We start from the raw sequence: 24,602 nt of genomic DNA, 5'->3' as shown, positions 1-24,602 counted from the left end.
ACGAATAACGATTCTGAGCGGAGACGGTTTATCTGTCTAGGATATAATATAGATTATTAAAAGTCTTCAAATCTTAGATTTAAAAAGAAAGAAATTGCTCAAATGTTTTGAAAATTTTACCATTTCTAGGTAAGGCTAACATAACTCATAAGTAAACAATCCAAATTTCAAGTTTTTGACCGAATCACAACAAAGAACTCCCAAAATTAAAATGTCTTAAGGTGGTTCTAGTCAGTCATATTCTAAGGAATGTTGTATAGGCAATACATTAGACCCTTGCGATATGACTTGTTAGTGTGTGAAAAGTAAAATTACATTAGGGTGTGTGCGTTATATTTTATCGCGCCCGCGACCCGTATCAGTACCCCTATATATATATGTCAAGCCGCGTGGCGCGTACCGTGTCATTACGGACTGCTATTTTTAATTTTATCTTATCTAACAAAATAAACTACAATCAATATAATATACAATGAAGGGTCAATGATCTTATTATTATTATTTATTGGCGGGTGACACATAACAAGGAAAATGCTTTTGCAAATATGATTTGTTTATAGTTCTTAGATGGGAGACCACTCTGTTTTTCAGTTACGTGTCATCTCTAATAATACATCGAATTACCTATGTTGCCGTGGCTTGGAAAAAAGTTTTATAAAAGCAATAATTAGAATATTATAATCCATACAGTTTCGTTAATATTTACGTAGATGGTTAAAATTCAACCTAAAATACATTTTTTTACTTATTTTTATTTTTTCAATTCTGTGTCATCATTTGATGTTTTTTGTGACTATATGTCTATATATTATATTACGTAGTTTTATAATACATTATGCATTCTACACTATTAAGTCACCAATTAATTAGTTTATTATACATACTAACTACGCGTTTGGCTTATTTTCACGTCAGCGATTTTTTTAGTTTTTCCGTGAAATCATATTTTCAGTTTGATTGTTCTTATACCTCTTAGTTTGGATACATTAAAACAATAATTAGCTATAATATCAGCTAGGTGTATTACAATTTGAAATAAAAATTAAAAATTAATATAATATGCCTTTTGTTCATAATATACAAATTACAAATACAATATACATTATTTTATTTTGAACTGAATAAAATATGTTGCATCACGTAAAATTAAAAATACAAATTAAATGATAGTTAAATAAATGAAATAATAATTATAAATGTAATAATTTACCAACTAGGAACTATCTTCATTTTCTGATGCAAGTCCATCCCTAATAGGTAAATTTCTATCAAACCGAGAATCAACCATTTCTGGCAATAAACAGCGATAGTAGAAGTTAGTTAATTGTTGTAACATTTTTTCGGACCAAAAATTGTCGTCTCTTTTAATTTTTTCATGCAGCATACCTCGAGGTGTCCAAATACAAAAATAACAAAATTGTCTCTTTGAAATATGAAGTTGACCTTGTACTTGGTAATAAAACGTATCCGTACGTTTCAATCGAAGCTTCCCATTCACAATTTCACAACTTGTAATTTTTTTTCTTGATTTTTGCGTTGCGTAAAAATTCCCGTATTTTTGTCGATTTTTTGTTTGTTTTTCCCGCCGCGTTTAAAAACTTTTCGAAATTTTTTAATTTTGACCCCCCAAAGTACCAACTAGATTCATTTTCCCATCAGAAAAGTTGCTGGTCGAAAAAATATGAGCACTTTTACTGCCCCAAAACGTGATAACAGACACAAAAAAAAATAAAAAATAAAAAAACACTCATCATTGTAAAATCAATACATCAAATCGGACCAACCATAATCTCACAATCTTGTCACAGCCAAAGGTCTAAAAGCGATAATTTTTCAACTGGCTAGAACCACCATAAGACCTACCTTTATCAAAAAAAAAAAAATGTATAAAATCAATTCAAAATAAATTTTTATGAGCGTTTGAAGATCTTATTTTTACAACATTGGATATTCACTCAATTTCTCAGGTAACAATTTTCTTATTTTGTTTTAATTCAAAAACAAATGACTGTAAATGCATGAAAATTTCACTGAATATTGATATTCTCATTTTCTAGACACGATAAAATTTTGAAAATATTTTGACTAATTTTGAGCTGTTTATGGACAATTTCATTTTATATTTTTAGTTTTTTTTTTCAATAAATATCAATACAATTTTATTTGATCGGCCGAAAAGATAAAATAAACACTTGATAAAAATTGAATTTTCTGAGGTTGTTTGTTTTTTAATTATAACAAAAATATAAAGAAACCAATTTATAAAAACTAAACACATTGCACCTATAATGTATAATATTGTAGTTATACTAATAAACATTAATCACTTCTGCGTTTATTTTATGTCTGTCTGATACTACTAATCTGTATGTGGGTTGAAATATGTTATTATTTATAGTATGAGTCATTGTGTCATCGTTTGTATTTCTTTTAAAAAATAATAGAAAATTAAAAATTAATAATAATAATAGAACAATAAAATACAAATTACCTGCTATCAGACCAATCAATGTTTTTGTCATTATTTTCATTTGAATTATTAGAATGATCCAAAATCTATCACAAACATCAATGAATAATACACCATAATTATTATTATATTTACTTATGTAATGTAAAATATAATCAGAGACGGATTTACCATAAGGCATTGTAGGGAGGCACTACCTAGGGCGGAAAATTTATTATAACACTTATTTTTTACAGCGTATGCGTATTTTAAAATATGTTGAAAATTGTAATAAATGCCTATGCCATATAACGGTAAAAAACCTGCCTCTAGTTATTTATATCTATAACATTACAAGGTATTATTTTAATTTATTATACAAAATAAACACATAGATACCTGAATATCGTTGTTCTCTAAGGTTTTAGTAATTTTGGATTGCAGATTTTTCAAATTATGCCTTGATTTTTTCCGTGGTGCAGATAATTTTGGACGAGTTTTTTTACTGAATCGCCAATCACTCATTTTTATAAATGTATTATTATTTGCAAATGCATAAAATGAACACAAACGTTAAACGTAGTGAAACACGTGATGGCAACTGACGGTAACAACTTACTATTTTCATTGATTATAAATATTATAGTATTATTATTAGTAGTACCTATTAGCATTACTACTAAAGTATTTTAATCAATGGTATTAATAATAATATAATAAGTAAAATATATAATTTTAATTTCGAAGAAATTCGAACTCGATAACAATAGACTTTATATCGCCCAGCTGCGGGTACACGGTTCAATAGCACACGTACGCGCATGCACAAGTCAACGTAATCACTCTGGAAAAATATTTTTGTACACTCGTAACAGTGAAAAATGCTAATAAGCTGGCGAAAAATACACATACTTATAGTGGTCCAATTTCAATTTTGAAAAATTATTTGAATTCGTCAGCCTCTTTTCTATGATTTGTAGGAAACCGATTTTGGATATTTTGGATAATTTACGTATACTACGGTTTCAAATGACTGCTTGATTTCTCAAATTTATCTTGCACTTTTAAGTGCTAACAAGACAAAAAGATGAAAAAGTTTTTCCTACAGATCATAGAAAAGAGGCTAACGAATTCAAATAAGTATTCAAAATTAAAATTTGACTACTAAAAGTATGTGTATTTTTCGCCAGCTTATTGGTCTAAATGCATGAAAAATCCAATCTGACTAGAACCACCTTAAATAGCTTAAAAATGGCTAAAAATTTCCGCAGTTTGAACCGTAACTATAAGGAATAAAATCCAAAATACAGCAATAAAGATCTCTTGTAATTTTTCATTTGAAGCAATATTTCTAGTGCTAAACGTCGTCCGTAATAATTTAATATTCTAAAATTATGAAATTATGAAATCGTTCGTTTTTTCTCCTTTAACTGCTTTTATTTTGAGTACTGTTTCGAAAATCGAAAAATGACCTATCTAAAGTACCAGCTCAAGAACATAAGCTTTCAGAAAAAATGCTACACTTGATACTTTTGAGCAATACTTTAGAGGGGAAAAAAGTGTTTACAGAATAAAAAAAAGAAAAAAGAAATAAACATCATTGTAAAACCAATACCAATACATCCCTCGCTTTGCTCAGAATTTAAAATTTGTAATTATGTATTAATTATTAATTATTTTTATAGTTAAATATTTATCATTATTATTAATATTTTATTAGAATTACATACATTAGATTATCAGAAATACATTAAATTATAAGAAATCATCAAACGACATTTCCATTGCTTTGCCGTTTAATCAAAATTATTATATATTGCATAAAATGTTATGAAATTAAATATTGAAAATGATTTAAAATGTAAAATTCCTATATATTAACATTATTTTTATATTGATATTATACTAAATAATTATTGACTAACATTGTATATCTTTATTTTATTATTTTAAATTTCTTTTATAAATAATTCTTATTTTGTTCGCAAATTTGCGAATTTCCCTTAAGGGAATCGACCTATTTCAAAATGTTGTCGAAAAATGAATTGGCCGAAAAGGGAAGGGTACGGTTTAGGTCAAAAACGCCATAAAAGCCTAAAACGAGTTATGATAAATTCGATAAACCGGTCAACCAACCGCCCGGATACGCTAATTATAGTTCGGATAATAGAAGGTTTATTAACGGAGATTCAGATGATAATCGAGGTTCTACTGTATATTGTTATCTCTTGTACCTATTCATTACTAATAATTCATTTAATATTATCTCTTCAATTACCTAACTAAAATTTAAATAATTATTCAGTATAAACTTTCTTGTAGTGTGAAAGTGAAACACAAATTGTACAATACATTCTACAAGACACAAGTTAACTAATAATAATCTAGTTAATGCCATTTCATACATAAAATTTATCTTTAATAAATATCTAATAAAAATCATAATTATATGCTTTAATATAAAGGATCATATAGTATTTGCAAAATTATTGTAAAAATAAATAAATCTTTTAAATACATTTATATGTACCAAATTAAAACAAAAACGTACAAAATACAAATTATATTTATAAATTAAAAAGTCTTTATATGAATTCAATGAGTATATGGTGTTGAATGTTGAAAGCAATAAATAGTATACAACTAACCAATTTATCATACTTCAATTATTAAAATGAGAATAATTGAAATATTGGTTATTGTATTGCTATATAAAATAAGTATACATCTAAGTGCTGAAACTGAAATGATTAATGATTGTTATAATATATCAATATTAATAGGTATTTTAGTATTAACAAAACAGTAATTACTTTTTCAATGTGATTTTATATTACGTAAGAACTTAATACTTTAATTATCAGGTTAAATATAAAAATGTGTAAAAAATAAATATAAATATAACTATTAAAAAACATTTGTAATTTTTTAAAAACCTAAAACCTCGCAAGGAATGAATAAGTATAATTTAATTTGTAAATTTTTCAAAATATTCATAACAGCATTGTACTATTATATCAAAATCTATAATAAATATTTATAATATTAACATAAAATCTAGAAATTAGTCAAATAATTATTTTCATTAGAATTAGTAAATTACTTCTTGAATACAATCACTCATAATCATAAGATATTGATCAAATTTATTATTATAGAAATTATTTTTTTCAAAAGATACCTTAAATTCAAAACTATTTCATATTTTCCTTCAAATTTATTTACAACAATAAATTATCATAAATAAAAACCAATATACAATATAGTATAAAATAGTACCTCCTCATAGTTCTCAATTTTAAATGATCATAGCAAATAAATTATGTAACTAGTTAATGTTTTTAATAAACATGAATTAAAATTCTTACCATTTTAATAATTATAATAAATAAAGTGAATAAATATTCTATAATTATGAATGTTTTATTTTAAATTAATACTTAGATACTGTACAGGTTATTATTTATAAAGTATTCAATAGATTCCATAAGTGTAAATAAATATTTACTTATACGTATTTGATAAACGAGTGAATTATTTGTAACACATACTTTGAAAGTGTAAGAGAATTTAATTAATTATAATATTTAATTATATAATATTAATTAAGTTGACTTCCCTTAGAATAATCATTAATATTTTTTTATAGTTAGTCAAATTGAAAATATTTGATTATAATATTATAGCCACCTACTTTAGCAGTGTAATTATTAATTTTATTGCACATATAAATACATAGTTAAGTTTAAAAAATGGACCGTTCCGTGTTTTTGTCATTTAGGAGATGAATACTTGTTTGCCGAAGCAGTGCAAGTACGTGCTGTGGATAAGCGAGTAGATATTATTTATTGTATTTAAACTCTACTTCTGTTGACCATCTGTTCCAGATTTCTGTAAAAATAAACACAATTTTTTTTGAACATAGATACTTTTTTATCCTATGGTTACAAATGTATTATAATTTAATCTATTTTGTGTAATTTAGGCTGAAGTAAAATTGCAAAAAAATAATATAACTAACATATACACACACATATATATATATATTATGTTATAAGGCAGAAGAAGGTTTTTAAAACATGTATTCCCAGAAATAGTTGTTAAGTGCAGAATAAAGTGCATTTTTTTTAAATTAAGAATGTGTGTTTTTGAAAATAAATGTTGTTTTTAAGTATTACTAAGAATGCACAAAAGTGTGTGTTTCTAATGTGATCCTAATCAGATACCAGTAAAAGTAATAAGGACAAAATAAATAAATAAATATAATAAAATAATAAAACTAAGAAATACAATTTTTAATTATTCAATACTACAATAAGTATAATTAAAATTAAATGCTTTACTTAAAAATGAAACCTATTTTTATTTTGATTGATCATCCACATTAATTTAACTTGTATTAATAATTTAAAACTTATAAATAATAATTCAAAATTGTATCAAATCAAACACAAATTACATTAAAAAAAAAAAAATAATAATAATAAATAACTAATAATAATTATAATAAATATATGATGTTAAAAATAATAAAAAAGTAAAATAATAAACAATAAAATATATGTATATTTATTAGTGTAAAATAATGTCCCACAGCCACAGCCTCGATAATTTCTCTCCAGATACATTAAATCAGGCAGAAGAGGAGTTGTTCAGCCCAGTGGCGCCGAGTTCATTAAAAAAAGGTGGTTCAACTCTCCCCAAAGACCACCCACCCACCCACAAAACTAAACCACACAAAACCGCTCGCTTCGCTCGCGAATCACATACACTTTACTTATCAAACAACTGTATTTATGAAATTAAATGAATTTATCTAATTCAATAAACCTTACTGTTTAGTATTTACAAACATTTTGATACCATATTATTAGCATACATTTATAGGATGATAAATATATTTTACCTCTTAATTCTTATCAATCTATTATTTATTATATAAGTATAAACCTTAATAGGTACATAAATATGAAAACATTTAGAGATTTTTATTCATAAAATAAAAAATAAAAAATATACCGGTAGGTACCATAATACCAAACATTAGGTTAGATGTTTTGATAATACAGATGTAGTACTGGCAAACTCATCTACAACTTGATTATGATCTATATCAATATCAGATTCGCAAGAAATAATCATTAACTGCTCCAAGCGGTCCTGACTAATTGTTGTCCTCAATCGGTTTTTAACGATTTTTAATTTAGAGAACGTCCGCTCTGGTGTTGTGCTAGACACTGGTAGTGTACATGCGATTTGAAGAGCCATGTATAAGGTCGGGAAAATGCTCTGTAATCCGGAAGTATGACATACCTATAAATTACAATAATTTAGAGTTACTATATTATATAATTTATTTTTTGCTCTTATCCAGCAAAAATATTTAGGTCTAAATAGGGAATGTAAATAAATAAATTAGTAACAACCTTAAATACGTGAAGAAGTGTTCCCAAATTTTGGCTACTGTTTTTTTTTAGACCAACGGTATCTTCTTTTTCTTCTTCTTCATCGCTGCCTTCTAAATCTGAAGAACTTTCTTTATTATCACTAGTTGCAGAACTAGGATGTAAACATTGAGAACCTATCATAGCAGATTCAAAATAAGAAAATAATTTTGAAAATTCTAAGTATTCTTTTTTTAACTCGGTATGATTAATAAATTTGCTGTACAAATTACAAAATTTATTAAATGCATCATCTGGTAATGTGTTAGGGTCAGATTTTGTTTTTTTCAGAACTGAAACAGAAAATAAAGAAATATCTTTCAATAATTCTTGAGATTTTGAATGAAAGCGTTCTTCAATACAAGTAATTGCTGAATCTATTGCAATTAAGTATGTTTTAACTTTATAGTGGAATTTAGGATCAATAAATGTATGGTCTTCAGTTGTTTCACCAGACAATAACTTTTTCTTTCTACTACGCTGTATTGGTAATGAAGTAAATGTAAATTCCGATGTATTCATAAATTGTGTTGCTTCATTGCACAAGTCGTTATATGCATCATCAGATCTCAAGCGTTTGATGCTGCTCGAGACTGCTTGAAGACTATTTACTGCACCTAGCAAATCAATATCTTGACTTTGAAAAATTTTTGTTACTGGGTCTAAAATATTGAATAGATTTTTATAACAGATTGCTGTCAAAACAAATCTTTCTGATAAAAAAAAATCTATTAAACCCGTAGCTTTAGATCTGGCTTTGAAGTCTGCATTTTCAGTTATTTTGATCTGTTCTAATGTATTAATAACTATGTCGTATGTTAATAATACTGTATTCAGTGCTGATGAGTATGACATCCAACGAGTGGTTTCTACTCTTTTAAGTCTATGCACTCTTGCTTTAGGATTTTTTTCTTTTTGCATATTTTCATATATCGCTACCCGCTTTTTACTTGTTGAAATCAGTGCATACAACTGCTCCAGATTCCCAAATGTATCAACTGCATTAGCTGAACAGCTTGACATTTGAACAACAACCAAACTAAGTCTATGTGCATAGCACCATGTATAAATCGCTGCTGGGTTTATTTCTCTGATTAAAGCTTGTAGTCCTTCATATTCACCCCGCATATTGCTGGCTCCATCATATGATTGACCAACAAGCAGCAATTTCCAATCCAAATCATTTTCTTTGCATATATCTTGGAATACGGAAAATAATTTTTGACCGGTGGTAGTAGATGTTTCTTTAAGTCCTAATAAACGTTCTCGTATAACTGGAGAATGTTCAACTATACAAACATAACGAATTATAAATGCCAGTTGTTCTCTTCTAGAGCTGTCAAACGTGGTATCAATTGAAACACTAAAAAAATTGTTAAGATCTAACTCTTTTTTTATAGACTTTTTTATACATTTTGAAACAGAATTTATCAATTGATTTTGTCTCTGCCATGAGATGAAGTTAATTTGATTTCTTCCATGTATTTGAAGACGGTCCATATAAACAGCCAAGCTAGGAGAAAATTTACATAAAAGTTTTACCAAGTCTTTAAAATTGCCTTTTATTTGCTCAGACCACCCTTCTCGATGACCCCGAAATGGTAAAGAATGTTGTCCAAGAAACAGTGTTATATCAATTAAAATATGAACTATTTCACGATTTTCTGCTACTTGATTTCTTTTACTTGCATACATTTGTGGAAGAACAGCCATTGATGAACATTTCATTTTCACAACAATTGAAGCATTGATATGAACTTCTGTTTTTTCATGTACACTTATATCCGTAAGACGTTGCCACGCATGAAATCCATCAAAGGTCCAAGATTTTTGAGCATTTTTCCCAAAGAACATGCAGTGTAAACAATAAAATCGTTTACTACTCAGAGAATAGCTCAACCAATCTCTCCAAAGGCGACTACCATTTGGCAAAGATTTATAATACTGGTTACTATTAAAACGATGTCCATGCTCTTGAGGAAAATTTCCACCAGGAAGTTCATGCTTCTCAGGCTGAAATGGTTTGCGAATTAAAGACATTTTTTCTTCAATTGATAAATTCTTTACCAAAGTAAACAACTTTGGATCATATGATAAAATGTTTGGCCGTTCTGTAATAGGGTAATACATTAAAAAAATAGATATTTAAAGTTGTTTTGTTACAATTAAAATAATATTAATATAAACATTTGTACCTACCAGTTTCATTTAAACAACTCGACTTAGACATAATCTGTTCTACTGGCTCATTACAATTAACACTGGAACTTGGATCATCAGTGAATACTATAATACATATAAACAAAATAAACTTATTATTTTTTAAAAAATCTAGTATTACTTATTTAATTTTCTATAATTGTTATTCGTTTGTATTTATCAAAGAAACAGTATTGAATAATTGTTTGTACCTACCAGTTTCATTTAAACAACTCGACTTAGACATAATCTGTTCTACTGACTCATTACAATTAACACTGGAACTTGGACCATCAGTGAATACTATAATACATTTAAACAAAATAAACTTATTATTTTTAAAAAAATCTAGTATTACTTATTTAATTTTCTATAATTGTTATTCGTTTGTATTTATCAAAGAAACAGTATTAATTTAAATATTTGTACCTACCAGTTTCATTTAAACAACTGGAGTTGGATATAATCTGTTCTACTGGCTCATTACAATTAACACTGGAACTTGGATCATCAGTGAATACTATAATACATTTAAACAAAATAAACTTATTATTTTTTAAAAAATCTAGTTACTTTTTTCATTTTCAATAATTGTTATTTGTTTATATATATTAAGGATTAAGGAAACAGTATTGAATAAATGTTTGTACCTACCAGTTTCTTTTAAAGAACTCGACTTAGACATAATCTGTTCTACTGACTCATTACAATTAACACTGGAACTTGGACCATCAGTGAATACTATAATACATTTAAACAAAATAAACTTATTATTTTTAAAAAAATCTAGTATTACTTATTTAATTTTCAATAATTGTTATTCGTTTGTATTTATCAAAGAAACAGTATTAAATATACATGTTTGTACCTACCATTTTCTTTTAAAGAGCTCGAGTCAGACATTATCTGTTCAACTGGCTCATCACAATTTACACTGGAACTTGGATCACCTGGTAATAATATAACATATTTAAACAAAATAAACTTATTATTTTTAAAAAAATCTTGTATTACTTATTTAATTTTTAATTATTGTTATTTGTTTGTATAAATATATTAAGGATTAAGGAAACAGTATTGAATAATTTTTTGTATCTACCAGTTTCTTTTAAAGAATTTGAGTTATTTTATATTATAGATTTATATTATAAATTGGTTTAAATTCAAAAACTATGTATCCAAGTTAAACTTAGTAGGTACTTACCAATAGAATAAGAATAATTTGTTCCTGTATTCACTTGAACTGTAATCGGTGTAGGAAAAAATGAAGATATTGAACGAGAAGAAATTTTGGTTTTTCGTACTTTACAGTTGTCTAAATGTCTTTTCCAGTTAGTGATATTTAGCTGCTCTCGTTTTTTTCCACAAACGCACATACACTTTTCCGACATATTAAGTTTTTTATATAAACAAGAAGTTATAAAAGTAAATTATGAATATAAAATATTGTAATGTAGTATCTATATAGAAGGTAGTCGCTACTAAGGTAGAGCAATATTCAAAAATGTATAAATAAAATCAAACTTTTAAATTCAAGTAGGAAAAAATGTATCATTAATTTGTAAATAGGTACAACACTTCACATTTCACAGTACACAAATAAAAATAACTAATAAGGACATCAGTAATTACCAACTGGCAACTGCACAAAATATGAACAAATAACAATGTTCAATATACACTGTAATCCGTGTTGGTATAAATTTTCGATTTATGATTAGTCGTAGGTCGTAAGCCGTAGCCCGCATATTGATACGAATACGGAATAACCACAATAATAATATTATTATTAGGTATGCATTTATCAGTTTTATCGCAGTCTAAAAATATCTTGTCATTTTTATATTATTGCGTCGTCGTCGTCTCATGTCATATACAATAATATTGTATACGCCATATTATACATTTATACGGTATACTGTATAGTACTATAGTGTATACCTACGTGCTAATAACATGGTGGTGCGACTGGACGGTGTTATTGGATTTAAAGATAATTTAAGATTTTTGCCCGATTTCGATTTTTGACCAACGATAGTCAATAAATAATCCCACAATACCTACATAATGTTCAATCAAACTATGAAGTATTCAGTATTGAATTATCAGACTATATAGACTAATAGAGTCCATGAATCATGAGTCAATATTTTGGCCACATACTTTAATATTTTATCCATAACTATCCATACGCTAACGTAAGTGTTATAATAATAATATAATAATGCAATACCTTATACCTACCTAGGTTACAGGTAAACAGGTAATATGTTGTAACTGGTAACTGCTTAACGCTTAAGTAGTTAAGTGCCTAGTACCTACTTAAATACTTTATACTTAGTATAGTAAAAGAATTAACTATCTTGGTTCAATATTTTTACTTACCTACCCAAGACCCACACAACCCACCCACCCACCCACCCACCCATAATTTTAGGTGGTTCAAATGCACCACCTTAAGTGCGTACTCGGCGCCACTGGTTCAGCCCTAGAGCACTGAATAGTTTTGTTTTCAAGCCGCTTTGTTTGCCCAACTCAGCCCCGCTCTGTCATAACAAATATAACCGACATTCTTAAACTTTTTCTCTTCTCACTCAGTATTTATTCTCTAGAACCCTAGAAGTCTTTTAGGGTATCATTCGTTTATGGAGGGTTACGGGTTACTACTATTGAAAAGCATTTATTATAAAAATGTTAAAAAATTAAAATGCTATCTATTATTAAAACTTAATAAATAAACTAAAATATACATAAAAGATTAAATATCAGCAATAATATTGTAGTTAATATGTGACATGCATTAAATGTTATTCAAATCAAGAGCAAATTTAAATACAAACAATAATAAAATATTGTAATTACAAACCTCGTCTAATTTTGTTCCAGTAGAACTTGTATCATATTCCAGTGATTCTCTAGAACCAATCAAACGACTTGATCGGTTTCTCCTGTCATTACTATTTACACTACTAGTTGATCCACTAAGAATTTGTGCAACTTTGGCTTGTTTAACTATATCAAAAGCCTGTGAAGATACGTCAAATTAACAGTACATACAAATATTATATAGTGTACACAATATTTTAAAGATAAAATAAATGTTTTTTTTTTATAAATAACATTTAAACCAAAAATTATTTATCAATCAAACATCAATAGTAGATTAACATATTACATGTTATAAATAAACTTAAATTATTTTTACATTTTACTCAATGTTTCTCTTTAAATATTTGTAACTCGCAGTGGTATAGAATGGGTTTGAAGTTGAGTTGGAAATTTATAAAAAAAATTGACTACGTATTTATTAACTGGTTATGAGTTAAAAATACAATAACAATATGTTAGGAAAAATAGGTATTAAACAAGTGATAAGTTACCAAACACCAACACAATAAGATAAATTAGAATCGTTCAAAAATGTTTTTTGTGCGCTATTAACTTAAGGGGCTTATAAATATAAACATAATTAAAAAGTTTGTGGGTGATATATCAATTATTTTAGCAAAAAACATCGGAATAAAATTACAATTTTGCACTAAAATAATTATTATACTTCACTACTGATATCATGCAATATTTTATACTGTAATTTATTCAAAAAAATGATTTAATTTTTTCTCTTATATACCTCTTTTCTGGAACGTAATGCACAATCTTCAAGAGTTTCTGCAGCTTCATATTTTCCTTGCCTTCTGTATAATGCTCCTAGATTTTTAAGTGTGGTAGTTACTGTTGGTGAATCTACTTTAGCAGCTTTATGCCAACCACCATACTCTGTATATGGTGCAGCACCTGTACTTTTGTTTTTATTTTCTTCACGTTCTTCAGCCACCTGCCATATTGGTTTATTATCGCCTGTAACATTACATTACTTATCTATTTAAAAAAAATATGTTGTCTTCAGTGACATTTGAAAAATGTTCTTAATTTGTAGAAAAATATAGATAAATAATTCTTTACATTTTTTTAACTGAGTATTATTAGATCAATTATAATTTTATTCCTTAGAAATTTACAATAATGTTGAATAAAACAATTTGAAAAGGGTGTTTTAGCAATTAATTTGTTATATACTCAAGAATTCAAAAAAAAAAAATTGAATGTTGCATATTTTGCATTTCTTAGAAAACTATCAATTATTCGTCCAGTAAAAGTATAAAACCAAAGCCCTAAATATGGGTGTAAAACATTTAATTAAAAACTAATGTTAAATTGCTTTCAACTAATGTAACTTATAGGATACAACAATAATATAAATGTAATATATATTAACCAAATGTTTAATACGAAAAATACTAATGAATTGTATTTTTATACATTTAAACTGTACATATTTTGTGATTTATAAATTATATATTTTAAGAGGATGTCAGCTACCTATTTGTTTTCTTTTTGATCCATGCACTAGATAAAAAAAATTGGCATAAGCAATTCCAATTGTATGCTGTTAACTATTTAATATTAGAGTTAATTGATCTTGTATAAAACTCAAAGAATAAAATACTCAAGACACCTTAAAAGCATTTACAGAAATTATAATTTCATAGAATATATGGAAATTTAAAAATTGTAATATAAAGGGGGTCCTACGAGGATTTACCCATTACAATATCTCCTGAGATAATAAATCATAAATCTATTTTTTTTTATTAAACTCACATAGACAAGGGAACATGTATTTTATTTTTGAATTTAATTAATTTTTTTGGTAAAAAAAAATGATACCTACTTTATAGTTTAATTTTCTGAAAATATTGACCTTTCAACATTTTATTTTCATTAATCTCACAATCTTTAGTTATTTTTTTAGTTTATAGATAAAACGGCAAAAAAATCAGAATTTTATCCAGACGGCAGGTGGTCCCCTCTACAGCTGATGGGTATATCCTCACGGGACACCCTGTATAGTACATAGTTTAATAACTAACTTTTAAATTAAAATATTCATTATTATTATTAGCTATATTTTAAATCTAACCCACACAAGATTACATTTGTTTAATGTTAATTAGTATGTTGAGCGGGGGTCAGAGTAAAAATTAATTGACAGCGGACATCCTCTAATACATTTAGTTAATACTGAATGCAAGTAACATAGTTAATTGGAAAAATAATATGCTTTAAAACAAAAAACCATGAATAATTATTACAATTTTTTTATTATCACTTGAATTGCTAATTAGATAAATTCTATATTATTGTATCACATTTATATTGGTTATTAAATCATGAAACATTTATTAATAAATAATATAAAAGCTGAATACCAAAAAATAATAAAAAATTGCAGGAATGTGCAATATAATTTAATGACTATCATCTTTTTATAAACAAACAAATTATCAAAACAAACTAATCTATAGGCAAACTTAAAAACTGTATACTAAAACTTAAATATATTCCAAAATACTCAAATAATATCTAATAATAAAAATAATAATAATAGTAATTAATTAACATTTCAATAATAGGTATAAATAATATGAATAGAGTACATACATTTAAATAACAATAATTACTTTAATTTTATAAATATATATAATCATATTATTATATATTGATATATATCAATAGTATTTTATTTTCATCTATAAATATATATTTTATAACTGAATAGCGAAAAACATCCATAAATACATCCATTTTAAATTTTATTTTGAGAACCAAATATTTAATAAAAAAATAAATAATAACAAAACCATTAGGAATATCTTTAAAAGAAAGAAAATGTCAAGGTTATCATAAAGACAGTTAATCTTGGGTATTTGGAAGATTTATGTTCATCACCATCAACTATGATTTGCACAAATGATAAAATAGTGAGGAATTGATAAAAAAATAAGTTAAATAATATCAGCTCCACATGTAATGATATCAATTAGCATTTTTGGAATAATCTTAATATCATTAAATTAAAAGTAATCAATGAGATTATATGAAAAATATTACCTATTAATTACATAATTCAGTCATAAAAAAAATTCTATACTAATGATCAACCCTAAATTAATAAAATCTTTTATTTTAAATCAAAAAATTCCAATAATTATCACTGCATAAAATTAATTATATTTAGGAATACTTTAATTAAGTTTTTGAAAATCTCTCACAATTATAGTGAAAAAATTATATAACGTAATATTGGAATATTAGCTATGAAAACTGAAATTTTTAAAACAAATAATAATAATGGAAATAAAGTACTATTGATTATTTAAATTAAATAATTTACATATTAAATAATAGAAAATACTTATACCTAAGAGATTGAATATCTTTGGTTATAATATTAGAAAAGAGATTCAATGTTATAACAAAATATAAAATAGATTAACATAATAAAATAATACAATTTATATGAACATTTAAATATATGATTTAAGCACCATGCATTGCAAACTAAAATTTGAATATTTAATATATACTATAGCCAAACAAAAATAAAACAGATCAATATAAATACGAAAAAAAAATTATAAAAACAAGACTGTTGTATCAGCAAATATATATTTTTTATGACGTTATTTGTAATTTATGTTTTTACCATATGGTATTATTATTATTATATGTATATGTATCAGATCTTATAACCATATTATGTAGTTATAGGAATGTACGTAAACTACCCTGTAACCTTTCTTATTCTTATAACTTAACAATTAATAGTATATTTTTATGCTTTGGAATTATTATTATTAGCCATTGATGCCCATTCCTTTTCGTCACCTAATAAAAAAAAATGTAAACAGTACGTTTACCTCTCTTGTTTACAAGATTTTTAAGGGTTGGTAATTTACATGCATTTTAAAATTTAGTGATATGTTTTTAAATATTAGCACAGATACATACATTTTTAGCAACAAATATCAATAAATGTAATTGTTTAAATTTTTAGAGATCTCAAGAAATAAGTAACTTACCATCAATTGTTCCAAACTCTCTTTCGTGAGCTCTAGTTAGCACCTGTTTATATAGTATTTCAGCTTCCTTATATTTGCCTTGTTTTAAATAACAGGAAGCTAAATTGTTTTTTGTTTTAGCTACATTGGGATCATCCGGTCCTAGTTTCTTTTCGTATATTTCTAATGCTCGTTGATAATATCGCTCTACTTCTTCATATTTACCCTGTAAATTAAATAAACATTTCTTTTGTATTATAATTTCTGCATCAAATTTATTTAAGAATACAAAAAGTAAGTGCATTTAGCAGAATGTAATGGTAAGAAACAAATAAATGAAGTAGAATTTGTCATCTCTGTCGCATAACAGATAAAACATAGCGAAAATTGTTAATTGTAATAGTTAGAAACCTAGAATAACATTAGATTATATAGAAGTCTATTGATAATACAATTACTCATCATCCCAAACAAAATGCTAATTAATTTCAAATATGAATTATTATTTTATTTTAATCCCTTAATATCTTAAGTCACCAAAAATTAAACATCATGATACTAATGTTATCAACTAGTTTAGTGTCACTGTTAAGTCATTTCAATGTTTGCAAAAAATATAAAAGTTATATCATTCACTAAATAAAGTATCTTTAAATTGTAAAGAATTAATATAAAATAAAGTGAATAAATATTTAATGATCATTAATCATTATAAACATTTACACAATTACACACTATTTGCACAGAATAAATAAATGAAAACGGACACTGATACGGAATTAAATGAGCACTGAAGGGAAATTGGAAAGACAAATTCACCTTATTTGGAGGAAATCCAGTATCTTCCATCTTTTGTCATACTTCAAAGAATAGTATTTTCTCAATTACTTTTTTCCCTATTTGTCAACTTAGTTATGTAAGTATTCTGACAAACCAAACTTCTAATTTTTGCCAACTATAAATGATTTCCTAACAAATTCAATTTTTGGATTATCATCTACTCCAAAAAGACCTTTAGCGTATAGTAGCTTGTAGAGAATCAATGGGTTTTTAAGTTTAAGTGCTCAATTATGACTTTTTGTTGCCATAATCTATATATTAAATGCAACTAAGTTTTTAATAATATTTCTTTGAAATTTAAAGTGATTTAGGTAATAATAACTTAGACTCAAAGGAAGTTTAAGAATAGGATTATACTTCATTTAGAAATCTAGTATACATTAGTGGGTGTAAAAATATTAGTTATAAATAAATAAAATTATATTTATAATATTTTTATCCATTAAAATACTTGTATAAAAAGGTGTTAACACCATATAACACTACTAATTTATAAAATTATTAATATATGAAAAATTACTTGATTTTGGCACAGCAGGGCTAAGTTGTTTAATTGTTTAGCTACATCTGGATGTCCTTTACCTAATACTGCTTCTCTAATTTCCAAAGCTCGTTTACACAATGGTTCAGCATCTTTGTATTTACCTCGTTTCCCATAAAGTACAGCTAAATTGTTTAATGTTGCTGCGACCTACAATATTACAGAATATAATAAATAACTATAATATATTTTAACTATAAACTAAAATATTACAGCTGGATGATTTTCTCCTAGAGTCTTTTCACGTATTGCCAATGCATCATTCAGTAAATTAGCAGCATCTTTATACTTGTTTTGGTCTCTAAAAATTAAAAATGTTTATTTATTAATATCATAGTGTTAAAGATTATTTATTAAAATATCCATATGTTTAATTTTATTTTAATAGTGAAATTACCTATAGACAAGAGCTAAAATATTCAACATGGTAGCTACGTCAGGATGATCATGGCCTGAAGTTTTTTCTAAATCCTCCAAAGCTTGTTTACATAATGGGACAGCAACTTCATATCTTCCTTGTGACGCATACTGAATTACTAGATTATGTAATGTTCTTAAACGTGCTGGAATCTCATAACCGGCGCCAGCATTTACTTGTTGAGCAAACTGTGATGGTGGTGTAGGCGATAATGCTAATAATATTAAAATAAATTATTATAATATAAATAATGTTCAATATTATTCTGAATTTTTCTTAAACTGTTCAATTGATACACTTATTTAAAAATGTTATAACAAACTTTACTTTAATAATTTATACACAAAAAACAATTTTAAAAATGCATTACTTTATTACAACTTACTATTTCTTTCTTCATTTTCATCATCTGGGAATAAATCAACGACTGGATCATCATTTTTAGACTTTTCTTGTTTGTTCTCGGTCTGATCTTCAGTCTGTAAGTAAATCATAAATGCATTTAAATGGTCTAAAATCTACATTTTTATTTAATTATAAACAAAAATACCTTATCTGCATCAAATTTACTAATAGATGCCATAAACTCTAAATGTTTATTTTGCTCATCCAATAATGCAACAGCCTGTTCCGAAGCTTGTAATTTTTGTTGAGTGTTTGCTAACTCATCTCTTAGCCACGCATTTTCTTGACAAAGTCTGCGAACCTGAGTTCTTAACTTTTGTTTTTCTGCTTCTACATTTTGAAGATGGGAAGCCAAAGCTAACATAACCTAATCAACAGTTGGTTCTGTTATTATTAACTATATATATATTTTTTTTTTTTTTTTTTTTTGACAAAATGATCATAGATATACAAATATGCCTAAAAGATAAATAATAGTTACAAAACCAATAGATTCAATGCAATTAATAAAACCATGATAAGAAATATACATTTTGTAGTCAAAATAAATAAATATTATAGACATTTAAAGAAAGGCTATATTTTAAAATGTAAAATAGTTAACTATTTTCAGACTTTTATTACAAATAATTGATTGCTAAAAGTAATATAAACACAGATTACTAAAGTCATTAAAATAATTTATAATTATTTTGGTTTTTTTTTTTTATCGAATTCAAATATATTTTATCTGTTTACAAAATAAAACAAAAAATAATAAGGATGATATATGATAAGTATGTAGAAAATCATGAATCACACGAAAAGGAGACTATTCATTAACAGAACTTCAGAAAAATTCCTTTTTTTATTTTATTCAAATTATTTTATTCCTATTTTAGAAGGTCTCTTGACCAGTTTCCTTTTAGTCGACGTGAAATTTGTGGTAACGTGAGAGTAGGCATGCTTTTAATAAAGAGGTTTATATGGTTAATTAATTTAGAATGAAAACTTTTATAGTGGTATTTGGCAAGCTCGTTTATTATTTGTATTTTTATGTCATTATGGAGGGCTGCATTTGTTATGTACCATGGAGCACCAATGATAAGCCTTAGAGGTTCTGATTGGGTTTGCATATGGCTAATGTTTGAGATTCATGCTGAACCCCCAAATTTAGATGTGATATGACCATAATAGCCAGGTGATAGTTTTATAAAGCAGCAATTTATTTTTAAGACTACAGTTAGATTTGAGTAAAGGTCTAAGTAGACGAAGGCAAGAATTTAGTGTTGTTTGTGTTTTTGTTTGGTGTGGTTAACCAAGTAAATCTATTATCGAGGTTGATATTATTTGTATTTGTTAGACTGGTGAAGTGGAATTTGTTTGTAATGGAATTTATTGGGGGACATTCTATGTTGTTAAAGGAAAAGTACAACTGAGCAGATTTTTCATCATTGATTTTGAATTTCCAGTTTTTGGCCCAGGATTATTTAACTTAAATGTAACTGTAGATTATGAGACCCAATATCAGAATTTAAAATTGATGTAAATATTGGTGTGGTGTCACCAGAAAATGAGGCATATTGTGTTGTTTTTGACGGAAACCAAATTTTGATTTAAGTAGGTAATACATCACATTGGTTAATTAATGGTGTAATTATATTTAAAATTAGATTTTTTGAAGAGAAGAGCTTTGCAAGTGTGAGAAGTAAAAACTGATAAGAGCAATAAGAACTGGCGAGGTGCTGAGGTTTAGAGATCATTATAATAACTGACTACTTCCACAAAGAAGGGAAGTAAGACAACCAAAGCATAACATTATAATTGTATAATGCTATGCTTTGTTTATGAGTTTTTATAAGCAAGGAACAGAATTGACTATTGTGGTACATTTCTTGCTATTTTATTTGTGATATGGCCATGTCCATATTTATTAGGAGTGGGAGTTTTTTATTTTCTAAGGTAAGGTTACGACTTGGGTGGGTTGGTACCTAAATATTATTTTTGTAATATCTAGTTTTATTGTTGAGATTGATTTTTATTTGCTTGAAAGGAATGGAAGTTTTGACTATTTTGAATGTCTAGCATTACCAATTCATTGGCGCCAGATCGTCAAAATAAAGGTGTAAAAACATTTCATTATGACATCCATTTACAGGTACAGGTTTTAACTTTCCCCCCCACAAAAAAAAAATTACTGTAGCCTCCAAAAATTCAGAACACATCAATCAAAGCCCTTACAGGTTAAAAATTACAGTCTCCTAATTTTGAAACTCAAATTGAGCCCAACTGTGAATTTAAATTAATTTTAACTAAATTGATAAAATAGAAACATAACACTGCAAAGTGCGAATGCATCTACACATCACCGTGACCGTCATACATGGTCATTTATTTAGGTATACTTATGGCTTATGCGCTTATTCTATTAATAATAGAATACAGGCATACTCTATAGAACAGTGTTTCTTAACCTATGTTCCGTGGAACCCTAGGGTTCCACGAAGATCACTTACGAGTTCCGCAAAAGTTTAAAATAGAAAGAGAGAGACCGCCGGCAAAAAAAGGTTGAGAAACACTGCTATAGGAGAAATCTTAATTTTTGGTTAACTACTATTAATTTATTTATTAAGTATAGTTCTATACAATTTTATTGTACGCAATGTTAATATACTACTGTTTTTGTATTGCATAGGCAAAACCTAACGTTAGTATGGTACCCTAACCACTCACAACCCACCCCTTAAAAAAGGTGTAACCGCTGTCACACTTTATACCGTGTCTGGTGCCGCTGATTACTATTATGACCAATAATTAATCTGTTAGGACAAAGTTCATCTTTATGTGTGCTTATAATGGTTTTGTTCGCTAATGGTTTATTATAGGAAGATACATGATGACAATAAACACACAATACTTGATTTCCCTATAAATTGTAGTTTCCAGGAGAGGAGGTTGTATGGTTATAAATAAGAACAATTTTTTTTTAGAATCGACACATTTAAAATTTAATTTAAACTTCACTGTTTTAGAGTAGAGAAATTACTATAAAATGAAGCGAAAATTACATGTGCACACAATTATAAGTGCAAGACACCGAATGGGTAAATGTTTAAGGAAATTTAATATATAAGATCTCATTTATAATTTATTATCATATTGATTGAAAAAAAAATACATGTAATGTAACTTTATTTAACTACCGAATATAATTATATTAATGAAAGGGTAGACCTTTGAGTAATCTAACCTAACATCAATATCGACTAGGTATGATATATTTGTTTAAGAAGTGGAGAGTATACAATAAAATAAATGATAATTACTTACTAAATCTGGCTTAAAGTTATAAACATATATTATGTCACGAGTTTATTATTTTTAATTTTTACTTGAAGATTTAAATAAACAAATAATTTCACTTTAAGGTTTCGAGAGATGTAATTAATATAAGTAATTTTAATTTATAATAAAAAACAAAACTACTAACCTGAGCTTCTCCAAGACCTAATTCTGTCATATCTAAAGTTTTTTGAAGCATTGACTGTTTTTCTTCTGGTTGCATTATATTTTGACCAGAAGGGTTATTAGATGCCATTAACTCATTTTTCAAGGCTTCCAATCCTTGGGCAACAGTCTTAATACCAACCATCATTTCTTCTTGAGACATCACAGTCATGGTAACTACAAATAAAATTGTCATAGTTTTCAATTATTTATTTAACTATACATAAATATTTCATAAAATATGAGGAATATCTTTCATATTCTTTAACTATTACAGTATAATTAAAGGATTACATATAAAGCCAGTGCATCAGGTAATTTGATTATAGAGCTAGAATGTTTAGTTGAGATGAAGTTATCACCAAAAACAAATTTTGTACACATTTGTTATGAATGTTGTTTAAAATTAACAACATAATAAATAGTTAAATTCAATATTGCCACTATACACAATGTTATTCAATGAATAATAACTTGATCACAAGCCTTGGAATTTATTCTTATTTCTTTTAAATTTTGGACATTATTTACCAATATCAATTATTTTTTCATAGTTACATACATTAATATTTTAATTAATAAAAAAATAATACCAAATTTTTTCAGCACTATGATATACAAATATAATCAATAATGAACATATAAAATCAGTAAAGCAAATTGAGAAATTGAAAGTGAAAATGGTTAAAACCGTAACTGTAAGTAAATAAAGTAACCAGCACACAGATTTAAAACGAGTGAATAGTTTTATTAAAAATCTAATATTAAATTCTTAAGGATTCGGAAAGTTAAGCAAAATAATGTTAAATAAATTGGTTTTATAATTATTCATTTAACAATTTACCTTATTTTTATAAACTCTTGGTTAGAAAATATAAATAAACTTTGTCCACAATACTTTGGGTTTATGAATAGTTGCACGTATTCTGTATGTTATATATCCATTCTAAACAAAATAAAATATAAATATTATACTTTTTTCAACAATCAACTAATTTATTTAGGTAACATAGCAGCATTTATATTAATAATATCTATCTAATTTGACTGTGAAATATCTAGATAGGTAGGTAATTAAAAAATTTAAAAGAATTTTCATTGAATGGTATTCCTGGAATATTTTAAACTAAGAGGTGTTAGTACAATAAAAAGAAATTATTTTTTTGTGTTTAATTATAAAAAAAAATAACCAATTGATTGCATAAAACGCTTCATTAGCAAAACTAAAAATTCACATCCTGATGGGAATTGGCTAATCTATAGGACGAGAAGAACATTATTGATTAAAATAAAATGTTAAATGGTTTTAATGTCAAGTACTTCTTACTCATATAATTTTCACTGATGTTTCCACTAAAGGTACACGCAACCAATAGACAGTAATTCTTCTGACATCCGACTATACGAGTAATTAGTAATCACACATTTACGCGTAGTCTTGGAAATTTTAAGTTTTTGCAAACAATAAAATGAAAATTAACATTTAACAGGTGAACGAAATCAGAAAAAACCTTTCACATATACAAACGTACCTACCATGTATATTGAATAATGAATAGGAAAAAAATTGTTAGATGGTTTGTGAACAACTGTGGTATAAGCGTATGACATCATAATACCTAGCTTTGGGTTGTCCTTATCAGTTATTACAAAACTATCGATTTTATATCATATCAATCATTATTCATTACATACAAAACATTGTTGTTATTTAAATATGTGGACGTGACACGGACGTGTTGACGAACGTTCGCTTTGTATATTAGTCACACTGGTTGTAATCTTGTAATTAGTTAAATTTGTTCAGGATTAATTATTGGTTACAAGCAGCTGCAGCAAGCTGCAGGCTGAGCTTGCTATATGATAATGATAATCATTCAATATACAATATATTTACTATACACCACTAAGTTCAACC

At 26.5% G+C, this 24,602-nt stretch overlaps 2 protein-coding genes across 6 annotated transcripts; both read right to left on the bottom strand.

The window, feature by feature from the left end:
• Positions 1 to 5,853: 5,853 nt before the first annotated feature.
• On the bottom strand, positions 5,854 to 24,276 carry Klc (kinesin light chain). 3 transcript variants are annotated; one of them, XM_015517533.2, is made up of 13 exons: positions 24,012 to 24,275; positions 23,529 to 23,630; positions 22,668 to 22,861; positions 19,344 to 19,565; positions 19,179 to 19,272; positions 18,773 to 19,007; positions 18,589 to 18,676; positions 18,355 to 18,525; positions 17,016 to 17,220; positions 13,724 to 13,950; positions 12,959 to 13,117; positions 12,582 to 12,638; positions 6,724 to 7,108 (listed from the first exon to the last, which is right to left on the bottom strand). In XM_015517533.2, the coding sequence occupies exons 3-13, from the start codon at positions 22,854 to 22,856 to the stop codon at positions 7,082 to 7,084; spliced, it is 1,674 nt and encodes a 557-aa protein (XP_015373019.1). In that variant the 5' UTR covers positions 22,857 to 22,861; positions 23,529 to 23,630; positions 24,012 to 24,275; the 3' UTR covers positions 6,724 to 7,081. The 3 variants fall into 3 exon arrangements, with proteins under 3 accessions (XP_015373026.1, XP_015373019.1, XP_015373011.1); XM_015517525.2 differs by lacking the exon at positions 23,529 to 23,630 and having other exon boundaries at positions 24,012 to 24,276; XM_015517540.2 differs by lacking the exons at positions 6,724 to 7,108; positions 12,582 to 12,638; positions 23,529 to 23,630 and adding an exon at positions 5,854 to 6,340 and having other exon boundaries at positions 24,012 to 24,274.
• Positions 7,243 to 12,482, bottom strand: LOC149056449 (zinc finger MYM-type protein 1-like). 3 transcript variants are annotated; one of them, XM_089225632.1, is made up of 8 exons: positions 11,297 to 12,482; positions 10,965 to 11,042; positions 10,747 to 10,833; positions 10,526 to 10,612; positions 10,309 to 10,395; positions 10,093 to 10,179; positions 7,876 to 10,004; positions 7,243 to 7,762 (listed from the first exon to the last, which is right to left on the bottom strand). In XM_089225632.1, the coding sequence occupies exons 1-8, from the start codon at positions 11,481 to 11,483 to the stop codon at positions 7,493 to 7,495; spliced, it is 3,012 nt and encodes a 1,003-aa protein (XP_089081758.1). In that variant the 5' UTR covers positions 11,484 to 12,482; the 3' UTR covers positions 7,243 to 7,492. The 3 variants fall into 3 exon arrangements, with proteins under 3 accessions (XP_089081758.1, XP_089081760.1, XP_089081759.1); XM_089225634.1 differs by lacking the exon at positions 10,747 to 10,833; XM_089225633.1 differs by lacking the exon at positions 10,965 to 11,042.
• Positions 24,277 to 24,602: the final 326 nt, after the last annotated feature.

This window comes from Diuraphis noxia, unplaced genomic scaffold, assembly GCF_037042655.1.
Source record: "Diuraphis noxia isolate RWA-SAM2 unplaced genomic scaffold, SU_Dnox_SAM2 contig0004, whole genome shotgun sequence".
In the NCBI taxonomy this organism is placed as follows: Eukaryota; Metazoa; Arthropoda; class Insecta; order Hemiptera; family Aphididae; genus Diuraphis; species Diuraphis noxia.
Note: the sequence above shows the minus strand (reverse complement) of the source record. Positions and strands in the feature narration are given on the sequence as shown.